At 53.2% G+C, this 23,164-nt stretch overlaps 4 protein-coding genes, 1 non-coding gene and 1 pseudogene across 8 annotated transcripts in view; 2 read left to right on the plus strand and 4 right to left on the minus strand.

Annotated features, from left to right (window-relative positions):
* Window positions 1-204: 204 nt before the first annotated feature.
* Window positions 205-5,726, minus strand: Mcrip2 (MAPK regulated corepressor interacting protein 2). 4 transcript variants are annotated; one of them, XM_057775531.1, is made up of 5 exons: window positions 5,583-5,726; window positions 5,374-5,503; window positions 1,108-1,235; window positions 801-867; window positions 205-540 (listed from the first exon to the last, which is right to left on the minus strand). In XM_057775531.1, exons 1-5 carry the CDS (start codon window positions 5,632-5,634, stop codon window positions 525-527), a joined length of 393 nt encoding a protein of 130 aa, XP_057631514.1. In that variant the 5' UTR covers window positions 5,635-5,726; the 3' UTR covers window positions 205-524. The 4 variants fall into 4 exon arrangements, with proteins under 4 accessions (XP_057631514.1, XP_057631513.1, XP_057631515.1 ...); XM_057775530.1 differs by having other exon boundaries at window positions 766-867; XM_057775532.1 differs by adding an exon at window positions 2,079-2,179 and having other exon boundaries at window positions 766-867; window positions 5,374-5,726.
* Window positions 5,727-9,042: 3,316 nt separating this feature from the next.
* Window positions 9,043-13,784, minus strand: LOC130876728 (protein arginine methyltransferase NDUFAF7, mitochondrial-like; annotated as a pseudogene).
* On the plus strand, window positions 13,486-13,556 carry Trnag-ccc (transfer RNA glycine (anticodon CCC)). The gene has a single exon. It is a non-coding gene; the product is annotated as a tRNA-Gly (tRNA).
* A 64-nt stretch (window positions 13,785-13,848) lies between the features above and the next one.
* Window positions 13,849-15,610, plus strand: Mettl26 (methyltransferase like 26). Its single transcript, XM_057776034.1, has 6 exons — window positions 13,849-14,060; window positions 14,268-14,430; window positions 14,705-14,764; window positions 14,961-15,028; window positions 15,111-15,189; window positions 15,263-15,610. The coding sequence occupies exons 1-6, from the start codon at window positions 13,864-13,866 to the stop codon at window positions 15,308-15,310; spliced, it is 615 nt and encodes a 204-aa protein (XP_057632017.1). The 5' UTR covers window positions 13,849-13,863; the 3' UTR covers window positions 15,311-15,610.
* A 230-nt stretch (window positions 15,611-15,840) lies between these two features.
* Wfikkn1 (WAP, follistatin/kazal, immunoglobulin, kunitz and netrin domain containing 1) lies at window positions 15,841-20,000 on the minus strand. The gene is made up of 2 exons (XM_057775068.1): window positions 17,967-20,000; window positions 15,841-17,319 (listed from the first exon to the last, which is right to left on the minus strand). The coding sequence occupies exons 1-2, from the start codon at window positions 18,144-18,146 to the stop codon at window positions 15,841-15,843; spliced, it is 1,659 nt and encodes a 552-aa protein (XP_057631051.1). The 5' UTR covers window positions 18,147-20,000.
* A 122-nt stretch (window positions 20,001-20,122) lies between these two features.
* Window positions 20,123-23,164, minus strand: part of Rab40c (RAB40C, member RAS oncogene family) — a 40,041-nt gene continuing 36,999 nt past the window's right edge. The window contains exons 6-7 of the mRNA XM_057775066.1: window positions 22,699-22,921; window positions 20,123-21,942 (exon numbers count right to left, since the gene is read on the minus strand). Of these exons, the coding sequence (XP_057631049.1) occupies window positions 21,662-21,942; window positions 22,699-22,921 (504 nt within the window). The 3' untranslated portion in view covers window positions 20,123-21,661. The remainder of the gene's footprint in view (window positions 21,943-22,698; window positions 22,922-23,164) is intronic.

Here is a 23,164-nt window from a genome sequence, read left to right on the forward strand (position 1 = left end):
AGGATAAAAAGCAAAGGAAGAGGAAGAAGTAGTGGTAAGCAGAAGGCTGGGGATGTAGGTCACTGGTAGAAGACAGACTTCACATGATAAAGCCTGATTCCAATTCTGAGCATCACAGAGTCTGACGCTGAGAACGAGAGAAGAAGACATACAACCCAACACACATCCCCCTGGGTTCCCCAGGCACAGACTCTCAAGGGCAGTTTTTCAACTTTATTAGCCTGGGCTCCTCCCTGCCAGCCCCAGGGGCTGGTCCCTGGGCACAGTGAGCAGGACTGAGGTTAGACAGGTTTGGCCTCTGGCTCTGGCAGCTTGAGACAGCCAAGCCAAAGGAACGACAGGTGAAAAAGTCCAAATGTTGGCACTTCAGGTGTGGCCAGTACCCAGCCAGGCCACAAGGTGGACCAGCGTACCATGGTCCTCTTTGGGTAAAGGGTCCACTATGGCAGCATTCCTTCCTGAACAGGTGTTAGGAACAGTTGGTGATCCTAGCCAGGAACTGTTGTGCCCACCACTCATCCAGGTCAATAGGTACAAAGTCTGTGGGTAGAAGAAAGGCTGGGCAGTGGTGCTGTTTTCTAAGCCGGCTGGTACCTCTGCCCTCCAGCCGACCACAGCATCTACCTTGGATTCCAAGCATAGCACTCGATGGAAAATGGGGGAGTCTGGCCCAAGTCTTCCCTCCCCAACCCGCTAGGGCTAGAACCTGGTGGAGAGGTCGAGTCAGGGGACTTGTGGGGATACAGGGCGTGGGGGAAGGCTCACTCTGCAGCCGGGGATCAGGAGTGTTCTCTACATACTGCACAGGCCGTGGGCCGCTCTCATCGGCAGGGCCGCCATCCAGCTGTCGCTCTACCTGCTGCCAGGCTGTGGGGGGAAGGACAGTTAGAATGAACCAGGCCCCTGGTATCCCTACCACCCCAGAACCTGGTGGCCACCTTGGATGCCAGCCCAGCTCGAGGAATGGACATGACCAGGTAGAAAGCCAAAGAAAAGTCCGGCCCTTGGCCTGCTAAGAGGCAAGCTATAGTGGGGAAGGACAGGGCAGAGCCAGGGCCACACTACTGGGATTCTGTGGCCTGAGCCATACCCCCGGTCCCTTACTACCTTCGGACACAAATCGGACGTTCTCCTCGTGGGCCAGTGTGTAGATCTCTTGGGCTCCCTCGAGGGATGGAGATGTGGTGAGGGGCCGCCGGCCATTCACTCGATTGAACACAAGCCTCGGCCCTGGACTGTGGGAAGGTAAGAGAGAGATACAGTCAGCACAGCCAGCTCCAGAAGCGACTCTGAAGAGTCCAAGAGCAGCTTCAGCACATACCCACTGCACCTGCACAGGCACAGACCCAAACTAGACCCTTCCTTAACCACACAGCAGCTGCCCTTCGCTGCAGACTCTGAGCCTTCTCCAGCTCAGCTCACACCTGTCGCTCTGCACCCAGGGAAGGCTGAGTGACTGTAAGTCAGAAGACGCCTCAGCCCTCTCTCCAGACCTCTGGCAGGGTCCCACAGAGTACTCCTCCACATTCCCAAACTCCCAGCCAGGCAGGCTTCCAGGGGTGTGGCTCCAACCTCTGCCTAATCAGAACTCTAGCCCATCTCCACCCACCAGGCACAGACACCCCCTTCTTCTAGAGATGCCCCACAGACCCAGTCACTGCAATGACACCCCTACTGCTGGAAAACAAACGGAACAAGGAGGGGTCAGCATTTGCCCTTCCCTCTCCCTGGCTGCCCCCAGGCCCCAGGGAGGTGAACACAGAATGCTGGGGAGGGCGGTCTCTGAGTGGGAACAACACGACCTTAAGCCTGGCCCACTCCTCAAGGCTAGAAAAAAAAGGGCAACTTGAGTGAGCTGTCTCCCCCATAGCCCTGTGCTACATTCTACATTCAGGGAGGAGGGGCAGCTGAGCCCAGCCCAGCCATGCAGGCCCAGGTTAGGGCAGGAATGTGCCATCGCAGTTGGCTGGCTGGTGGCAACTGGCCAAGCCCTGTGCTCATGAAGCCTGGGATGGGACCATGGGGGGAATGGGACCGCACCTACAGCAGGAGGTGGGAGCCGGAGTCCTGGGCTGCACCTGCCACTCCGCCAGGCACTCGCGGTCCCGGTAGGCCTGCTCGCCTTCCTGGGCTCAGGTGGCCCACGCCGCTCTGGGTTCCTCCTCAGGTGAGAGGGGCACTAAAATAAAGAGGAGGTTCTTGAGGGGCACAGGGTCCTGCCAGCCCCAGGGCTGGCAGGGGTCTGGCGGCTACAGAAAATCTTAGATGTGCAGGTGGAGACCACACAGGGAGGCAGGATTCCTCCCAGACCCATAGGGTACCTGAGCGTTTGATGAACCAGAGGACATAAAGGCATTCTTAATGGAAGTCCCCCCCTTGCCTGCAACCACCTACACCCCAAAAGGGTTCACACTTGAACGCATGAGGACTGAACATGTGTACTTTTTACATGTATGTTTTCGCTTTGTTGCAGCAGGGTCTAGACTTACAGAAATGGCCCTAAGTATCAGGACAAGGGTAGGCGTGAACTACCACACCTCACTGAGGCTAGGGCGCAGGTAGGTGTGGACTACCACGCCTAGCTGTGGCTTATGTGGATTCTTTTTTTTTTTTTTTTTTTCTCGGTTTTTCGAGACAGGGTTTCTCTGTGGCTTTGGAGCCTGTCCTGGAACTAGCTCTTGTAGACCAGGCTGGTCTCGAACTCACAGAGATTCACCTGCCTCTGCCTCCCGAGTGCTGGGATTAAAGGCGTGCGCCACCACCGCCCAGCTTATGTGGATTCTTAAAAGAAGGAAATCCCAGCCAGAGGCTGTGAATAGTAATGGAGCAGGCTGGTAGCCCTGGAGCTGCGATGGGGCCCCAGAGGGCAAGGACGACAAACCCAAAGCTAAGCCCTTCCCCGCCCCTGCTTGGAGGTCACAGTTACGTAAGACAAGGCTCTGTAGGGGAAAGGGCACCAGTCCCAGAGTGCACCTGTAACCACTCCTGGGGACACTAACTGCAGTGCCAGGCCGAAGTGCCCTGCAGACCTCTCGTGTACTCTTCTACCCCCTCAAGGTGACCGGCTGGTCACCCATTTTTCAGTCTGGGAAAAGAAACTTCCTGCCTGTGTCACCCAACAAAGAGGATCAATTTCAAGATTAAGCAGTATCTGTCCCCTGTGCTAATAACTTTACCTCAGCCCCAATTCTCTTCTGCCTAGTGCTCCCTGAACATTCCTCCATCTGCTTCTGGGGGGGGGGGGCAGGTGGTCAATCACATGATCTCATCTGGAGTCTCTCCATCTGTCTCTTGCCAGGAGAAAGACTATGTCAGAGGCCCCTACCTCCTGGCCATCATCATGGGCAGAACGCATACCCAACCACTGAGTGGGTTGAAAGATTTGAGATTTTGTTACATGCCGGCAGGAGGATGACCAGGGCCTCCCATGTTCTTTCCTTCTAGAACTGGCCAGAGAGAGACAGTAGCTGAGGCTCCCTGGAAGACAAGACAGGGAAGATGGTGGTGGACAGAGGCAATTTTGATGGCCTTAAGAAGATACAGGGTGCCGGGCGGTGGTGGCGCACGCCTTTAATCCCAGCACTTGGGAGGCAGAGGCAGGCGGATCTCTGTGAGTTCGAGACCAGCCTGGTCTACAAGAGCTAGTTCCAGGACAGGATCCAAAGCCACAGAGAAACCCTGTCTCGAAAAACCAAAAAAAAAAAAAAAAAAAAAAAAGAAGAAGAAGATACAGGGTTAGATGTGGATTTACTTGTGGAAGCACTATAGAGGCTGGACATTATCAGGGAACAGGAAAGGGCAGTTACCCAACAACCTTAGAGGAAATAGAAAGGACACCTTGCCCTGTCTCCTCAGCTCCCAGAGCCCAGAAGTTCTTGGAGTCAATGTCCCTCAGGCTCCAGGGGTTCTGCTGGCAGCTGACGGGTGCCTCCAGGCCTCCACACCAGTTTAGCTTCCTGCTTAGAGGAAATAGCCAGTGTGGTGTCCCTTGCAACTTCGAGTTGTGGAGAATGTCACTACCTTGTCCTACTCCTGACACCACGCCAACATTGCCACAAGCCTGTCCTCGCTGTCCCTCCACAACGAGGGTTTAAAAGGTGGTTTCCAAGATAAGAGATGAGCTGGTCACCAAGGCTACTCCAGCTTCCTGCTCTCTGCTTGGGTGACCACTTTGTGGTCACACCCCTGCACCACCACAGAGTCCTCCCAGAGACTACGGCAAGGAGGACATAAGCTGTGATCAGGAAGCCCCCAGGCTCATCCCGTCCCCAGGACAGATCTCTGGGTGAGAACTTAACATTCACAATAGAGCAGAGTCACCACTATGCCTCTCTAGCTGGAAGCCCTCACCTCTACCAGAACAGCAAACACAGTCCACACAGGCATCTGAAGCCCAGGAGCTGAGAGAGAAGAGCAGTAGACCCGGGGCGGCGGTGGCCTTTAATCCCAGCACTCAGGAGGCAGAGGCAGGTGGATTTCTGTGAGTTGGAGGCCAGCCAGGTCTACAAGAGCTAGTTCCAGGACAGGCTCCAAAGCTACAGAGAAACCCTGTCTCAAAAAACCAAAAATAAAACAAAACAAAAAAAGAGCGGTAGATCCAATCACGCGGACTCTCCAGCCGAGGGTAGTCTAACTCTTGGCCTCCTTACAGATTATCCTCAATTTGGGGTCCCTGTGAGAGCCTAGGGTCCTTAGTTGGTCACATGCTACCTATACCAGAATCTTGAGCCCAAAAGCCTACATGCCTGCAGAGATCAGGAGCAAAGTCTACCGGCACAGGAAACAGTAAATTGAGCCAAAGAAGTATAAGGTTCAGCCTTGAAGGAGTGGGATCACTTCCAGGTCATAGTAGCTGAAATCCAAAGTAGCCAAGGGCTGAGCTTCCCTGGGACCCTGGGCACACTGCTGGTTGGGAAAGTCAGGTCTGACAGGTCCTGGCACCTGCTGAGGAGGAGGGCTCCAGTGCTCCCAGGATGTCAGTGAAGGGCAGGGACTCTGATAAGGCCAGCGGGGGCGGGGGGGGGTGGCGGGGGGAACACGTGCACTTTTTCTGCAAGGACAGGGCCTGAAGACCTTGAGGACCAGAGCCTTGGGCAACTTTCCACAGCTTTGACCTCGACCGCTTCCCAAGGGGTCCAAGTTAGGGGCCCAAGGTCGCCTGGTCCCTCGGTCTTGGGTACCTGCAATCCTAGACCGGCAGGAAGCCGGCAAGGCCCCACGTGGCCACCAGGGTCCACGCAGGCCAGCCGAGCCCACGAGTGGCCAGTGAGTCGAAGCGCGCGAGCCGCTTGCGCCCCGCCCCCTGCCCGCCAGGACTCGTGGTCCCCAGCAACCTTCTCCAAGGTCACCCTCGTGCCGGGCGGCCCCGCTCACCTTGCCAGGGGCCAGGGTCCCTGAGGCTGCACCGAGGGCTGCTCGCGCGTGTGTAGCGCGGTCGGCGGCACCGGCTGCCGGCATTTCAGGAGCTCGCCGAGCCTGCTCTCTACCTGCTGCTGCGTGGGACCTGCGGGCCGGGCGGAGGGCGCGTCAGCCGCCGTGGCTCAGCGGTCAGGACGTCCCGCCTGCCCGCCCGCCCTGCGCACCTGTGCGGCGCTGCGCGACCAGCTTGCTGGGCCCCTTGGTGATGGTGTACATGGTGCGCCGTACCGCCTGCCCCTGGCAGCGGCTAGATCAGGCACGCACCCTCCACCAGCGTCACTCTACGGCCCCTGAGGCACGACTCCTTTAAGGACGGAGGACAGACGGGGAGGGGCGGAGCGACCCACACACGCCCCCTGCACTTAAAGGAACCGCGCCCACTGGGTAGCCTTTCCAGCCCTTTAGAAAATTGGCCAAGCCACTAGATTTGAGCCGAACCAGGGGCCTGGTGCACTCACCAACGAGTACGCCAGACTAAGCCATCTCCAGATTGGAGCACTGAAGCAAGCAAGCAAGCAAGCAAGCAAGCAAGCAAGCGCGCGCGCGCGCGTGTGTGTGTGTGTGTGTGTGTGTGTGTGTATCTGTCTGTGTCTGAGATTTCTAGGGAGGAAGGCTCTTCGAGTAGGGGAGGGGCTTCTGTGTGCTGGGGTTCTTTGAGCTGGAGACCGAGTGCAAACCCTGAAATCAAGAGTATATTAGAGGTCCCTCAGCCAAGTGCTTGGCTAAGCCTGGATTGATGGGGTCCCCGTTGTCTTGGGTCTGCTTAGACTGAATGATCTAAAAGGAAAGAGGTGTGTTTAAGTACATTTGAACTTCTGTGACTTTCTCCAGTGGACAAGAAGGACATCAAGGCTGCCCTGCAGGGAGCCTGAAGGCCCAGGAGCCAGGGGAAGACCAGGAGGGTATAGAACTCAGGGGATATCCCATCCTAGAGTACTAACTTCTCCTCCAGGTTATGTCCTGAGCCTTCCTGGAGGTGCCCCTTTCCCAACGATTAGGGAAGCTGGAAACCAGATCTCCATCAGGTCTGTGGGGAGAACCATAGAAAGGTTTCCCAGCATACCCTGATGGAATGAAGAACCCCAGCATGGGTGGAAGCAGCCTGACCCCCTCCAGTTGTCCTTAACGACCCATATAAAATGAACAGTGAGCTGAGAGCTGTGAGGGCCTGAAATGTATCTCCCAGGACTTGTGCCCCTGCCACCTGGCCTGGAGGTCCCTATTGCTGTATCAGTCTGTGGAACCAGGGACAGAGGGAGGCAGGTCTCTCTGCCAAGACTTGGGCCACTCAAGCAGGAAACACAGTGAGGAAGGGGTGAGGGTGGGTAGCTGATCTACCTCAACCCCAGAGTACCCCAAACACCTGTGTGGCTTGCCAGTGGAACTCTAGGGGAAGGCTACCTAAAAGGGCCAAGCGGCCATGCTTCTTCCAGCCCAGGGCACTCTGGTCCTGTGTTATCCAGAGGAGGGCTGGAGAGTAAAGGCCTCCCCTTCTCCAGCTCTGTGAAGACACGTACTAGGGAGGCATGAGAAATGTCCACTCTGCTGAGATAGAACACCCACTAATAGACCCAAGAGTGCCACTGAAGTCGAGTTGGTGACCCCATGGGTTGGAGCAGTTAAGAACATGACTCTCTTGAAGCTGTATCACTGAAAAGCCCGCCACAGTGCTGGTGACAGCTCAGGAAAGCTGAGACACTGGACCTGTTCCCAAGCCTCCTCTCTCCCAGCAGTTGGCTCCTGATTAGATAGATAGCCTTTGGGGAGGGCACATGTGAATCTTGAGGCTTTCCTGAGCTTCTCAAGATTCAAATCGCCTTAGCTTCTTGAGCCTTAAGGGCTTCCCTCCTTCATCCAGGAGGGAATGTTTCAATCCCGGGGAAGTAACCGTACACCAGGCCTGGGGCTGCAAAAAAATTAGGAAGAGGTTGCCTGATCTGTCCCCTACCTCACTGCCCCCAAGCCCTGCCCAGGGAATCAAGACCTGGGCATGTATGGAAAGAAAGGGCCACTCCTAGCCAAATTTGTTCATTCCCACTTCCACAATGCCTGATCCACCCCCACTAGCAGCCAAACAGCCAGATTCTCCAAGGCCACTGCAGCCCAAATCTGGTGGCCTTGAACATGCTGCTCTTAATCACTCGCACCCAGTGGAGGCAGGATAGCATACTGGGTGTAGTGATATTTATATTTTAATAAATAAAGCTTGCCTGAAGATCAAAGAGTAAAACAGCCCCACTGGTCAGCCTTACAGACCAGGCAGCGATGACATATACCTTTAATCCCAGTAGCTACACTTGTTTGCCATAGAAACTGGCTGGTAGTGGTGCATGCCTTTAATCCCAGCCCTAGAGAGGAATATAAGACTGGAGGAGACAGCTCTCACACACAGTCTCATTCTGAGATTCCTAGAGGCAGGATCACCATTTCAGACTGAGGTAGAGCTAAGAGCCAGTGGCTGACTGTTTTGCTATTCTGACTTTCAGGCTGAACCCCAGTATCTGTCTCTGGGCTTTTATTAACCATGCTACACCTGGGGGTTCATGCTGGTTTTTGCAGGTCCCCCTGGAATGACAGCCATACTGAGGGATCAGTAGGCTCCGAATGAAGCACAGTAATGGGGGTACAGGACCTAGTGTGGGGAGTTTGCATAGCACACACTGACAGGAGCTCTTTAGCAGCAGCTTCTCTACAAAGGAATTTGCAACCCCTACTAGCTACTACCGAAAGCCTAAAGCCCAGCTTCAAAAACCTCATCAATAGATAAATTCAGTCTTTGTTTAAATAATTGTTGGCCAGAACTAGAGGGCAAGATATCTATTCAATAGCTACAGCAGAAGCCCAAGGGTGGGTGCAGAGGTCCTTAGAAGGGCTCTCAGGTGGGCATGTTCGGAGGCTAGGGCATAGGCAGGTGAGGCTGGGATGAGGAAATCCAGTGGTCCCTGTGGGGCTGAGGAGATGGAAGGACATGCTGGAGGGGCAGACAGCCTGTTAGGGGTTGATCTCAGCCGTGAAGTCTTTCAAGATGCGCTAGACCCTCTGCTGCAGGAAGATGGAGCCTTAGTGAGGTACCGGCTGTGAAGGCTGGCGTCTGACAGGTGAGGGCTAAGGGAGATCACAGCTAGAGCCATAAGAGAGATGGAACTGGAAGGATGCTCTATCCCCTGACTAGTCTCTTTTCAGAGAAAGAGATGGGGACCTGGACACAGAGCAGCAGATATGAAAATGAAGCAGTGGCCAAAGCTGAGGGTACTGATAGTGACCCAAACCTTTATTATTGGCTTCTGATCTCCAGAACTATAACAAAATGAATTTGATTTCAACTGCCAAGCTTTGGGTTAATTTTTTTTTTTTTTTTTTTTTTTTTGGTTTTTTCGAGACAGGGTTTCTCTGTGGTTTTGGAGCCTGTCCTGGAACTAGCTCTTGTAGACCAGGCTGGTCTCGAACTCACAGAGATCCGCCTGCCTCTGCCTCCCAAGTGCTGGGATTAAAGGCGTGCGCCACCACCGCCCGGCTAATTTTTTTTTAATATAAATGAAGCTACTTTGCTGACTGCAAAGAGATAGTTTGAACATTACATTATCTTCAATATACAAAATGAGTTTCTTTTATTTTGATTTTTAAAGCACACTGAGGAATAAAAAATCCAAACTGGACTATCGCTGCCAAACAAGTTCTTCAAACCCAGCTACAGTTGATGTGGGGGGTGGGGTTTGACTGACAGGCATTCCTCTCGTGACTTGTACCATGAAGTCTCAGATAGGTAGCAAGGCAAAGACGCTGGATCTTTCTCCCATCTTCTGAGGGGTGATTAACATATCATTATCCCTGGAGTAACTGCTGCTTCACGGATGCCTCATCTGCTTTATCTAAAAGAACCTTCAGCCAGACGTCAATGCCCATGTTTTATAAAAATGTTTGCTGCTCTACTGGACCCAGAGAGGCTACTTCTCCCTGTGCCATTCTGCACAGCTAACTTACGTCCTCATCAGCCATCAGGTCAGCTGTTCCAGGAACTATTAAGACACCGTGAAGCTGGTGTCCACAGGAGCCTCTGAAGGTGTCCATCTTCATTCCATCATGATCGTAGTCAACAATCAGGCCAGCGCCTCCAGTGCAATGCCTTGAGAAGATTCCTGTCTAATAATTCCAGCGTCGGGATAGACTTTTACATGGTTCCTTCTTTCATCATGTTCTATGAAGGCTTCTGCTGGGGTTGCACAAGGAGCCAAGCCGAACCTCTGTGGTATGAGGCCATTTGTTCATTTCCCGGCCACTCAAACTCCTGAAATAATCACACAGAAGCTATATTATTTAAATCACTGCTTGACCAATCACTTAAGCTCCTATATCTTTGGTTAACCCATTTCTATTAATCTGTATCACCATGTGGCTGTGGCTTACCGGCAAGGTTCCAGCGTGTCTGTCTCTGGCAGGACTACATGACTTCTCCTTGACGCTTGCCTACTCTCTCTCTGTATATATCTCTTCCAGCCTGGCTATATTCTGTTAAGCCATTGATGGAAAGCAGCTTCTTTATTCATTAACCAACAAAAGCAACACATACACAGAAGGACTTCCCACACCAAACCTCAGTTTATCAGAAGTGGGTGGGTCGATATCAACAAGCACTTCCCTCCATCCTTGTGGAGTTTTCTGGAAATTTATGCACGGGAAGAACATCAAAAAACTCATGTGCGAGAGAAAAGATCCTCCTTTGGGAGGATCCTTCAGATCTCGGTACCAGGAGACTGGAATCCCAGACTTGCTGACACCTTCCATGCACACCAGGGATTCAATATCTCTCTCCAAAGGGAGCTTCTTCCCAGTCAGTGTAAATGCTTGGATCTCATTTAGTTTTTGGCTCACCTCTACTAGGTGGATTGAAATGTCACAGTTTTTTTTTTTTTTTTTTTTTTTTTTAGCATAGACCCAAGATGACTGAATACCCTCAAAATATCTCCAGTGGGTACCCCAACCTGGACCCGGTTCCACCAGCTGGAAAGTTGTACTTTTTCCAGAGGTCATCCATTCACTAAGGAACCATATCCCTAGTAGCTCCCCAAAGATTGGACTCATTTCGGGTGAAGTTGTGAAGTCTCCCTTTTCTCCTAGCATATCATGATACACACGATATCCCTTGGCTGGGTTGGGCGAAACCCCCTTCAGGTACTCTGCCACAGTGATGGGACCTGTAGACTTTATCTTATACATAAGATGCCCCAGCATCAGCATCACCTGGTTGTTTTCTACCGGCTCATTCCCTGAGCTGAGGCATTTCCCTCTCCAGTTCCAGGGAACGCTCACATGGGCCACTCTACTAAAGCCTGGCTAATTTGTTACAGTAACCACAGGAGGCACAGCAAGGCATGGGGAAGGGCAACAGCAAGGACTTGGGGAGAAACCTTAATGACAATGGACTCTCCTTGGGTTAAAGATAGTAACCACAAACACATGGCACTGGGCCAAAGAAGTTGAGCCCTGCTCAGTTCAGGGTGTGGTGAGACAAGTCACTGGTAGGGGAGAAGTGTAGTGGAATTGGACACTCACACATCAAGTGCTGCCCAAGTTCTGCCTGTAAGCCTACCCCAAGACAAAAAGGAACAGGTAGAAGAAGTAGGCCCAGAGAGGTGAGCCAGGACAAAGACCAAGAACAGGGGAGTATGGGAGGACCAGAGTATTTTATGTTTCTAACACACACAAAATCCAGGACATGATACTCTCAAGAGCCCTGATAATTTGGTAATAAAAATAAGTTCATTTGGAAAAGCCAAAATCAGTTCCAGGAGCTGGCACTTCTTGTCAGGAATCCAGCCTCACAATTCTGCTCTATATGGCTCCCCAAGGAGAGGCCACCTCACAGAGTCCAGACCATGCGTGATGAGAAAGTGAGTTTATCCTAAGTCCGAGCTGGAGTAGTCTGTGAGGCTGGATCATCTGATGACTGTTTCACAGAGCAACCCTGTCTCAAAGAAGAAAAAAAAGCATTATGTAATCTATCTCTGGGGGGTCTTTTTTGCCCCTTTCTGTTTATTAAACATTTCTTTTAAAGTGCAACTGGGGCTGAAGAGATGGTTCAGCTGTTAAGGGCACTGTCTGCTCTTCCAGAGGACCTGAGTCCAATTCCTAGTAACCATATGGTGGCTCACAACCAGCCCTGGTGAGATTTAGTGCCCTCAGGGTTTTTCTGTGTAGCTTTGGAACCTGTCCTGTAACTCACTTTAGCATACTAGGCTAGCCTTGAATTTAGAGACCTGCCTGCCTCTGCCTGCCTTCTGAGTGCTGGGATAAAAGGTTTGGGCCACCACCACCCAGTGGCATAACTTCTAATAAAGGTGTATTGCAAATGCTAACCTACAAAGGCAGACTTGAATTTGATATCAATGCCTTTTGCGAAGCCCCCTAGGGCTTGTTTGTGCCATGTTGAACTGTGTTCATTGGTCCAATGCTAGCCTTTGCCACACCTTCTGCGTACTCCAGAAGGCTGTGGCCTGTACTATCTCTAGAAAATACATTGTTTTTTTGTTTTTTTTTTTTTACTTTTTTTTTTTTGTTGTTGTTGGTTTTTTCGAGACAGGGTTTCTCTGTAGCTTTGGAGCCTGTCCTGGAACTCCCTTTATAGACCAGGCTGGCCTCGAACTCACAGAGATCTGCCTGCCTCTGCCTCCCGAGTGCTGGGATTTATTTATTTATTTATTTATTTATTTATTTATTTATTATTTTATTTATTATTTTTTTTGGTTTTTCGAGACAGGGTTTCTCTGTAGTTTTGGAGCCTGTCCTGGAACTAGCTCTTGTAGACCAGGCTGGTCTCGAACTCACAGAGATCCACCTGCCTCTGCCTCCCAAGTGCTGGGATTAAAGGCTTGCGCCACCACCGCCCGGCCCGAGTGCTGGGATTAAAGGCGTGCGCCACCAACGCCCGGCTAGAAAATACATTGTTTCTAAGAACATTGTTTCTAGGAACACCTTGCATTCAATCCCTTTTGAAATAACCTTGTTTGCTACAGCCAAGACATTTGACAGTTTGATTTTTCTTAAAATTTTGGAGATTACTTCTCCTATTAAAGTTGCATAATAACTATGAGATCCAATATCAGCTGTATTTCTAATCCATTTATCTGTTGGTTCCGATCTTGCCTTTATTAAGGGCCTAATCACCCTTTCGCATTCTGAATTAGAATTTTCAAAAGCCAAAACTTCTATTCATATTAATCTGACTTCTGGATCTGATATCATTCTATTTACAACTGAGGTCAATCTTTGCAAAAAATCAGTGAAGGCTTCTTTTGGGCCTTGTATAATTTTAGTAAATGGCTCAGACCTCTTTTCAGATTCTTCAGCCTTGTCTACACTCACACGTTGGCCACCCCAGCTGACCAAACACTTTGGACAGACATCTCAACAGCAACCCTAAGCAGGAGCCATGCTGTAGTATGGGGGCAAGAATAGCCCACGTAAGCCTTGACTGACAAGCGGCCTCGGAAGTTGGGGCTCTTTCAAAAATCCAGCCCCTCTTAGACATGGACGCCCCCACACCCGGGCGCGCCTCAGGGCAAAGTACTCTTGTCTGCACACTCGTCGTCTCCAACTTCACTTCACTGGTCATTGCCCGCCTCCTGATGTCTATCCGTGGACCTCGAGCTGGGGCCAGCCGTCTCAAGGTCACACAAAGCTCAACTGAACCCCAGCGGTCCCAGACTTGAGGAGTCCAGCATCTAGGGTCCGGAAGTTCCACTCTGTTGCCACCCACTACGATCACGCCCTCAAAGCCCGGTCGGTCGAACGTCAGGACCTGACCGCTGCTTCAACTTCCAAGTGCTCGCGGCTGCTATGGTTTCCACGGTGCAGAACTCGAACATGGCTGTCTATAAACCTGGCGTCCCCACCTTTTCTCCTTTCGATCACCAGCAACACTTTGGTATCCGGTGGGCTAGCGTGTCCTACAAATTCTTGTCAACCGAAAAGTGGCACACAACAGGAAAGACACATGCGCGATGCTGTTGCATTGGTCAGCGTACCTACGTCACACTTCGTATACTCTGTAGACTGCTGTATCGCTCAACAGCGCCGCTGGTGTAGTGGTATCATGCAAGATTCCCATTCTTGCGACCCGGGTTCGATTCCCGGGCGGCGCAGTTGCTTTTTGTTTTGTAAGCTGAACACCCTTCATAAGAAGGTGTGGCGCAGACGCAACAAACTTTCAATGTGACAAATACGCTGAAAACACTGGCTCAGTGCTGGATCTTAGAGTAAACCACACCTGGATACCCAGCTAAGCCCAGCGCCGACCCCTTAAGGAGTCAAGCGGCCTCCTGACAGTTACCCTGTACCAGGCGGCTGGTAGGTACGACCACAACTCCCATAGTGCCCTGCGCAGAAGCTGGACCACAGCTCCCGTCGTGCCCCGCGAGCATTCCTAGCCGGGTTGGCAGCACTGCAGCAATGATGGTGGCTGCGGCTGCTGAGCGAAATAAGGAGCCCATCCTGTGCGTGCTCCGCCAGTACGTGGATCCTGCCCAGCGTGGCGTTCGCGTGCTCGAGGTGGCCTCGGGCTCCGGCCAGCATGCCGCGCACTTTGCACAGGCTTTCCCGCACGCCGAGTGGCAGCCGTCAGACGTGGACCAGCGCTGCCTGGACAGGTGTGACGGCTCGGCGTCTCCCACTTGCCGGGGCTTGGGTTAGCGGGGGGCCGGGCTGGCGTTGGGAAGAGAGGGCGGGACCAGGTCTGGGTGCTGGACTGAGGAAGTGGTACCCGCTGGCCGCTCCTCAGGACCTAGTCCCTGACCCACTGTTGGTAGTGGGTGGGGGGCGCTAGCTGACCCTTACCCACGCGCTGCCCACTACAGCATTGCGGCCACCACCCAAGCCCAAGGGTTGTCCAATGTGAAGGCCCCGCTGTACCTGGACGTGACCTGGGAGTGGGAGCAATGGGGCGGAATCCAGCCGCGGTCGCTGGACCTGTTGCTCTGCATCAATATGATCCACATCAGCCCCCTGAACTGCACTGAGGTAAGGACCCAGCTTTCATGTTGCAAGAAAGGAGGCCTGAGTCTTTTTTTTCCTTTCCAGAAGGAAAAATGATTTAATTATACAAATTTACAACCCGCCCCCAAACAAACAACATAGAGAAAACAAAAAACAAAACAAACAGGGCTGCCCTGATTCAGCTGACAAGTTCTGAGGTCAGATTGACTGACCCTGTCTAGCTAGATGGTGACAGGCAGATGTGCTGAATCAGGCCTGAGTCTCAAGCGCCCAGCTTACCCTGTCTCCCTCTCTTCAGGGACTCTTCAAAGCAGCAGGACAGCTGCTTAAAACCAAGGCCTTGCTGATCACCTATGGGGTGAGTGACCCTACCTTAAGAGGCCCCTAGCAGTCCAGGTGTTTCCCAGTCTCTTGCCCTGAAGCTGGGTCCTTGCCCTTTTCCTTCTTGGGAGCAGAAAGGCGGTGTTCTTTGCATACTCTTGATCCCAGCCTAAAAATGAGTCCTATGGGAACTACTGACCTTGTGCCCACAGACTGTCTCCTTGTTCCCACAGCCCTTTGCAGTCAATGGAAAGATCTCTCCCCAGAGCAATGTGGACTTTGACCTGACCCTCAGATGCAGGTCAGACCTAGGTGGAGTGGGCAGGCGGGCTGATGAAACCTTCAGTTCTGCAAGTGACATCTCCCTCCCTCCCTGACTGTAGGAACCCAGAGTGGGGGCTTCGTGACACAGCCCTCCTGGAGGAACTAGGCCAGGCCAGCGGCTTGGTCCTGGAGAGGATGGTAGGCAGGGCAATGGTGGGGGGTAGGGAATCTCCCTGGGACTAAGGGCCACTCCAGCAAAGCATTTTTCCAGGTGGACATGCCAGCCAACAACAAGTGCCTGATTTTCCGGAAAGAATAGCCTATTTCCTACCTCCCATGTGCCTGCATCTCTGTCAAAGGTTCTGCCACGGTACAAGCTAGACCTCAGCTCCTCCCTGAGTCACTCCTTGGGATAAATTAGTTCCTCCTAATCTGGTGGTCACAGTGCTACAGAGAATCTGGGCCCAATGGGCCATGAAATAAAGCCATTCCATTTCACTGGGGGGCATCCCTATCACACTGTTTGCTGGGAATAGTTGTGGGAAGGCAAAGGGGGTTTGTTCTGAGGGAAGATTAGAGCTTGGAGGATGGCTGAAGCAGGATTGAGCTGGCTTCCTCTTATGTCCCCAGAGAGAAACTTGTAGTTCTGTAGGAGGTTCCCCAAGAGTGACATGGTGCTACTTGGTAACCCTTGGGCAGAAACTGGAGCTCCCTTTACTCGCAGGACTCCAGCTGAACACAGTGGCAATGGGGCGGCTGCAGCTAGAAGGGAACCAGAGGCTGTGAATCCCACAGGCACAGATATTTATTCAGCAGGAAGGAGGGTGGGAATGGGGATTACAGATAAAGCTAGTCTTGGAAGCGGTTGAGCAGCTCACAAGCTTTCTTCTCAAGCAGCTCTGCAATCTTCTTGACTCGCTTCTCGCTGGCAGCACGGACATAGCTGTTAGCATCCAATATGGCCACACCTTCACGAACCTCACCCATGATGACCAGTGGCCCGTCACCAGCTGTCACATTGGGGCATGGGCAGGCCCAGTCCATGCCACTCAGTGTCACCTCCAGGTATTTGGTGCCCAAGAACTTGAGGCCCATCTTGTCATCTTTGAGCACATCATCTAAAGCCACACGAGCAATGCCGCCTGCAGCCTCTGGCTCCTCCAGTACCTCTGTGAGTCGACCCACAATGGCAAAATCACTACGGCACAAGCTCAGAGCCAGCTTGCTCTTGAGGCGGCAGGCACGACAGGGTGGTGTGCGTGGCACGGGGCAAGCATCTTCACAGCTCTCCCGGCTCTCAAAGTTATTGCTGTTGCCTTCACAGCCACTGTATACAAAGGGGTGGCACTGCTGTAGCAGTGGGCTATAGGCCCAGCGTGGCTCCCAGCCCTGGCAGGGGCCCTGAACCGCAGGTAGTGCACAGGCATCCCCAGGGCCACGGACACAGGCCTGTTGGCATGCCTCATAGGTCTCAAAGCCCCGGGCAGCTCCATCACATTTGAGGGCTGGGAAGGTCATGCAGCTGCCTCGCTGTGGGTCAAAGCGCCAAAGGACATGGTGAGGAGTGGCAGGCCCAACACAGGCCTGTGTGTCAGGCTGGCACTCAGCCAGGGCCAGGACACCTGGGTCCTTATCCTGAGTATTTACCCGCTGCAAAACAGAGAGGGGGAAGTCAGCCCGTAGCAGGCCAGCAGCATTGCGTGCAGTGCATGTATATAGGCCTGCATCCTCCAACTGGGCATTGTACAGCACTAGCTGTCCAATACTGGTGACAACCACATTGCCATACATCTGGTCAGGGCGCATGATCAGGTTCTCCCGCTGGTGGCTTTGTTTCTCCCAGGTCACAGCAGGCGGTGGACGACCACTAACATCACAGTGGAGGCTGGCTGTTCCCCCTACATGTACTGCCTGTGGTGAGGGGCTGTTATACAGGGCAGGTGGCATGGGAGCAGCCCCAGGTGTTGGCCGAGCAGTGGTCTCAGGTGGTCCTGGGCTACTGGGTGGCCAGCTGAGAATGTGTTTGCAGGGCACCACATGCAGGTGGAGACCCCGCAGGCAGGCCTCTGCATCCATATAGCAGCGGTTGTAATAGGTGAGGCCATCAGAAGCGCAAGTGAAGCTGGGTTCTTTCTCACAGCGGTCACGGCAGCGGCAAACTGGCTGCCCATCCCAGATGTCACAGTCAGAACCCTGTTGTGTGCATTGGAAGCCTTCACAGGAGGCTGCTGGCTCAGGTACAGCTGGGCCACCACTGGGGAAGCGGGCCGCCACGCAGCTCTGCAGCCCACACACATTGGTGCAGCACTTCTCAGAGGCCGCACAGTCCTGAGGGACAGGGACAGTTTAGTGGAACCCTGACCCCTTCCCAGCGTTGCCCATGCACTCCCCTGGGAGACGTGGCTGCCTCTCTCAAAGCCTGCTTCCCTATGGAAAGTGGTGGCAGTGCTTTCTGAACAGCATGAGCAGCAAGGCCGTATGTGTCACCTTATTCCCACTGAATCCTCAGGCCTCATTAGCACCCCTGCTGTGCAGATGGAGCAGTGTGCAAGCAGCTGCTCTGCCATCAGAGGGCGCACCACTTAGGGAACTCTTTTGTCCCCTTCCCAGTCTGGGAAATGAGGAAAGGACCACAGGCAGGGCAGAGAAGGGCAGGGAAGGGTGGTGCCATTTGCAGGGGTAGGTCAGAGGCCTGGGTCCACATCACTTAAAGAAGTGGTGCTCAGGCAGGTTAGTGATGGGATTGGTGAAGACCAGTCAGTCCAGGGATGGGAGATGTTCTTACTCTTCAGACAGGTGAGGGTAGAAAGGTGGGGGTATCCCTTGAGCCCTGTGGACAGGTCATGGCCCCAAATCCAGGGAAATGAGTATGGAGACACCCTGGAGAAAGCGGACTCCTGGGGTTGGGGTCTGCTCCCCCCACGGAGGAAAGAGCTGGGGTGGGGCCCAGGGTCCCATGAGATGCCAGTGCTCACCTGGTCCCTGGTGCACTCACGCTCACAGGTGCTCTGGGCGTCCACCCACAGGTGGGGGCTGAGCTGGTTGGGGCACATGCCAGGGTGGCTTCCAGGCTCTGGCAGCGGGTTGGTCTCCGAGGTCAGATGGATGAGCCCGAAGACAAAGAGCAGAGGCAGGAGTGGCTGTGGGGCAGGCATGGGGGCCACAGGGCCAGGGAGTGGGAGTGTGTGGCCACCAGCCACTCGTGGAGCCAGGACTTCCTATAGGCATCCACCTTACAGGGTCCTGGGCCTAGGATTGCTATCCCTGCCTCAAATGGACCCTCTTCTGTGACTCCTTGGGCCCCTGCCCCCCAAAGGCTGGAGCCCACAGCTGATGTTCCTTTCTGGCAGTGTGAATAGGTATTCTGGGATCTTTCAGAACCCGTCCACAAAATACTGGCTGGCCCTCTCCCAACCACTGTGGGTGGCTCTCAGGCTCTGGTCAGCATAGGACTGGGAACAGAAGAAGAGGAAGGGCTGGGGAGGGGCCAGAGGCCCTGAAGCTCAGAGCAACTGACCACTAGGGTCACCAAGGGGCGGAGAAGGGCCAGCTAAACCAGGGAGGGGGGATGCTGTAATCTGAGCCCCTCCCTCTACAAGCTGAGCCCAGCAGGGATCAAAGTCTCCTTAAAGACCCTCCTACCCTCTACTCAGGGAGGAGGGGTAGGGCTGGTAGATTTCAGCTTTTGTCCTCAGCCCCAGTCTCCAGCCCTAACTGACTACTAGCCTAAGTTTTCTCCAAAGGCCGCCAAGGATGGCACCTGTCATGAGTACAAGTAAGGAACATCTTCAGCTGGCAAGTGAGAGAGGTTCTGTTCTCCAGGACCCTTCAAGTGTCACATCTGCCAGGTTTTGGTATAGAGTAAAAAACCTGCTAGGGTGCCTGGCATGGTGGTGCACTGAGGCGGTGACAGCAGTGCTTTGGCCATCTCACCAGCTGAGAGCACACTTCAGCAGGATTCACCCCCTTGGATACACCTGTTTCTCTAAAACAGGGCTCCTGGCTCCTTCAAATGGGCAAGGCAGTCACAAAACCAGATAGCTATTTTGTCTGGGTGAAAAAAAGACATGCAAAAAAGTTATGTGCACTGGTCAAAGACAGTCTCCTGACACTGTGTTCATAGTGCAAACAAGGGTCCAGAGAAGTCACCAAACTTCTTTTCAAGGGATGGCCAGCTCATCCTTCAAAGAGCAAGCGTCCTAGATGTTGCTCAGGGATCTAAGTACATTCAGGCCTTGCCCCACAAACCCACCATGAGGGCCAGCATCCATTCTTTAACTGGACTAGAGGCTCCTACCACTGTGGGGGAGGGCAGGGAGATCAAAGCTGATGGCAGACAAAGGGTCTGCTTGGAATCTGCCTTTCCAAACCCTTTCTGTGACTCCAGAGGTCCCCAGGGAGTGGTTTTCTCAGAGACAGGAAGGAAGAAGTCTGTGTGACCCTTTGTCTGACCCCCTGACCCAGGAGGCAGGGTAATAAGAGCCTGGTCTGGCAAGGAGATCAAGAGATGGCTACCAGGCGCCAGTGTCTGATGCCTTACAAAAGAGCTGTGGGTGAGCCGACTTCTGGTGATGAGGGGGCAGGGACGTGCCTACGGAAGAGCGCAGGTGGCACCTGAGCCAGAGGCCATGTTTAGAGTGAACTGTACTGCCCCATTCAGATTTGCCTTCCAGTATATCAGACATAACCCTAGCTGAGCAGGGCCGTGCAAAGCCCCATAACCTGCTAGATGCTTTCCTGTGACAAGTACCAGCTCCAGGTTCCACTTGCAGACGTGTTCTTGAAGCAATGGTAAACTACATGAAACAGTCTGCTGTAGGCTACGAACGAAGGCTCTTGTGAATAGCTGAGGCTGCCTGATGCTGGCCTAGCCAAGATTAGACCCCAGGAACCAGTGTGGCTTGTAACCAGGCCTAGCTACTTTGTGGCTGGGAATGTAAACCAGTGGATGGATGGCTGCAGGTCACCGAGGTCAGCTGCAGGGGACAGTTAACAAAGCCTGGGATCATTTTGGCAGGCACAAAGCAGTGCTGGCTCCTGTGGCAGAGCACACTGTCGGACACCCCTCACCACCCCCAACAAGCTATGGGCCCACGAAGCCAGACCAATGTTCACAAAGAAAGACATGAGCTCACTGCTGAGGTACATTTACTGTACAAAGAAGTAAGAACGAAGAACCCAGGAATGGTGGAGTCCACAGCAGCAAGGGTAGTGTTGATGGCGTACACGCAGGCCAATCCAGGTCCTCAAAGTCTATACCACTCTATTCGCGATTCCAGAGAAAAGGTCTCTTATCAACAGCAACAGGACTGGTGGGGAAAGGTGATGCTTGATTGTATCCAGCCTCTGGGCCAGGTCCCAGGGGCTGCTGCTTATCAGGCAATTCCCACAACCATAGCCCTGTCCCTACAGACATTAACCCAACCTCTCAGAACAGCAGGCTGGCGCTGTGTCTACCAGTGCCCTAGTAGCATCCATGGCAAGATGGTCTTAGGAAATGTGCACTAAGAAAGTCCCCAGTAAGGGATCATGGCTCCTGCTATGGCCAGGGCCCTGAGGGCAGGAGGTAGAGTTAAGCACCAGCGTGCCCGAGGACTGTGTCACCAGGCAAGGACAGGAAAGCAGTCACATAGGACATCCACTGGGGACAACAACCCCACGGGGGAGAAGGCTGACTAGGGTGGATTGGGGTATGAGGAGCACTGTGCAGGAATAGTCCATGGCTTCAGAAGTTGCTCCACCTAGTGGGTCCCTATGGTTGAGGCTGCTGTTCCACAGAATGTCACTAAGAAACAAGTTAAAGAGATTCCAGTGACATAAACTTACAGGTAGAAGGGCCACAACAGGCAAGAAGCAGCTAGGAAACACAGTCAAGGTTAACGAGTACAAGCTGCTAGACCCTGGGGTCCCAGGCCTTGTGCCCAAAGCTCAGATACCACTGAAGACCATTAAGCACTTGAGCTCTGCCTCAACCTGGAGATACTGAGTGTAAACATCACTCAAAGTGCCAGGGCACAGTGGAGAGGGATACTAATGGGGTTTCCAGGTGCAACCAGCTTCTCTCCTAGGTCTCAGGAGCAGAAGCCTTGCCTATGTCCAGCATACTGACCACCTTTGTCAGAAATGGAAGCTGGAGCTAAGACTGCGGCCACAGCATCTGGAGCACACCCTGGCCCCATCTGTTTCCCACTGGCCTCGGAGCAACATCAACACCCAGAAAGGGTGTTTATAAACCCAAAGGTCATCTGGCTTCAATGCTGAAACTCTCCATCACTGCTTCACCCCTCCTTCCCTGACATCCTGAGCTTCCCCAATGGCCGATGTGGCTATGAGGGGCATCTAGGCTTCCCTGACAGCCCTTTAAAAATGTACAAAACAGGTAAAATGTTCTCCATATAAATAAAGGGGAGCCAGGCTCACTCCCAGCCTGGAGTCCAGGATTGGTTCAGACCTGGTCCCCGTAGCACCAGCAGCCCTGCTGCTTGGTCTGTGGAGCATGTGTCTCCCTGCACGCCCCTTCCCTCCACTAGCTCAGATGTGGAGGAAAGCCTGGGAAGACCCAGGCATGGTTGTGTAGCCAAGTCTTCCTGCACGCAGCAGGGCCTAGTGCCTGGCCAGGAGTGCTCCAGCATTAGCCCCGAGTCTGAACAGGCGGAACCCATAGGTTCCGCTAGGAGATCTTGCAGTTGCTCCGAGAGCAGTTCTGAGGTGGACTCTGGGGGGGACGGATGGACTTGGACCTCTTAAGGCTGTTGCCCTTGCTGCCACTGCCCCCGGCCCCACTTGCCAGGGAGTAGGAGCGGCCATGCATCATGACAGCGTTCATGCCGTTGGCCATGGAAAAGGACTTGAGGTGGCTCTTGATGGTGACAGGTAGTGGGAGCTTGTCGATGAGGTGCACGGGGGTACAGGAGACAATGGCACGGCAGCAGAGGTCCTGCAGGCTGAAAACTGTGAGGGGAGGGTAAGATGGAGGAGGGAACAGATAGGTAATGAGATTTTATGAGGGGAGCTGTTGAGAGGTACATGGTTTTCACATTACCTGTAAAGCCTGGCTGAGTCTCAAAACTCCTGGTGGCTTCACCAGCTCAGGGATCCTGGATGCCCCACTATCTGTATATTAGGTGGCTCCTATCTCTTGCCTTCTTAGAGCAGAAAACACTACAAAGTGTTCTTAAGAGAGGCCAGTCTGTCCAGATGCTCTATAAGACTGGGTGAGGAGACAGACTAACTTTGGAATGCAGCCCTTGCTATAGCTCTGGTTGGAGGTTAATTCAGTCTTGCCTATAGTTGGCAGAAGTCTTTTGGCTCAAGAGAAGATTTAGTTACTCTGTTCTCCTCTGTGGCTTCATCTTAGGGTGACATTGTACCTATCTCTGTGCCTAGCAGTGAGCCTTACTGTAAAGTACCCTGTGAATAAAGCCATCGTTAGGGCTTCTGGTCAAATATATGGACAATGATAGATACTGCTGAGCTGCACACACTGCTTCTGTGACCATTAGCAGTGAAGGTGATTGTGCAGAGCTCTGCTCTCAAATCATGGCAAAGGAAAAGATCACTTGTTCTAGGTCTGGGCGGGCAGCCACGTGACTGCAGCTCTTAAGAGACTACTTATACTCTAAATGCACTATTGATGCCTGCAGCTCCACCATCAGCCCCCATGACTCCACTAGCTAGCATCCTAGCTGAACTAAGCCTCAGTCCCACCTCGATTGGGCCTCCAGATCTTCTCCATGCCATGCCGCATAAGAACGATACGAGAGAGCTCAGTGAAGGACTCAATGACGTTGAAGTTGCACAGGGGGCTGACTTCAAAGAAGGTCATGCAGTTCTTCTCTGCGTAGGCTCGGGCCTGCTCCGTTGGGACTTGCCGCTTGAAGGCCAGATGCAGCCGGTTCCCAACCAGGATCCGGGGAACACCAGGTGCATGCTTAGGAGGGGTTCAGAACTCAGCAGAGGCACAATCACAAGCCATCCCCACCCCTTGGCCATAGGCAGGGCTCCTAATGTCTGCATTCTGCAATGAAGCAAGTCCAGAAATGTCTGGAATGGAGCCAAATAGACAGCAGAGTTCAGCTGTTCATTGCTGAACAACACTCCCAGGGTAGGGGAGGACTACATTGGGCAGCACTCCCATGAAGGCATACCCCAGTCACAACTTGGTCCTATAGTC

Source organism: Chionomys nivalis, chromosome 7, assembly GCF_950005125.1.
Source record: "Chionomys nivalis chromosome 7, mChiNiv1.1, whole genome shotgun sequence".
In the NCBI taxonomy this organism is placed as follows: Eukaryota; Metazoa; Chordata; class Mammalia; order Rodentia; family Cricetidae; genus Chionomys; species Chionomys nivalis.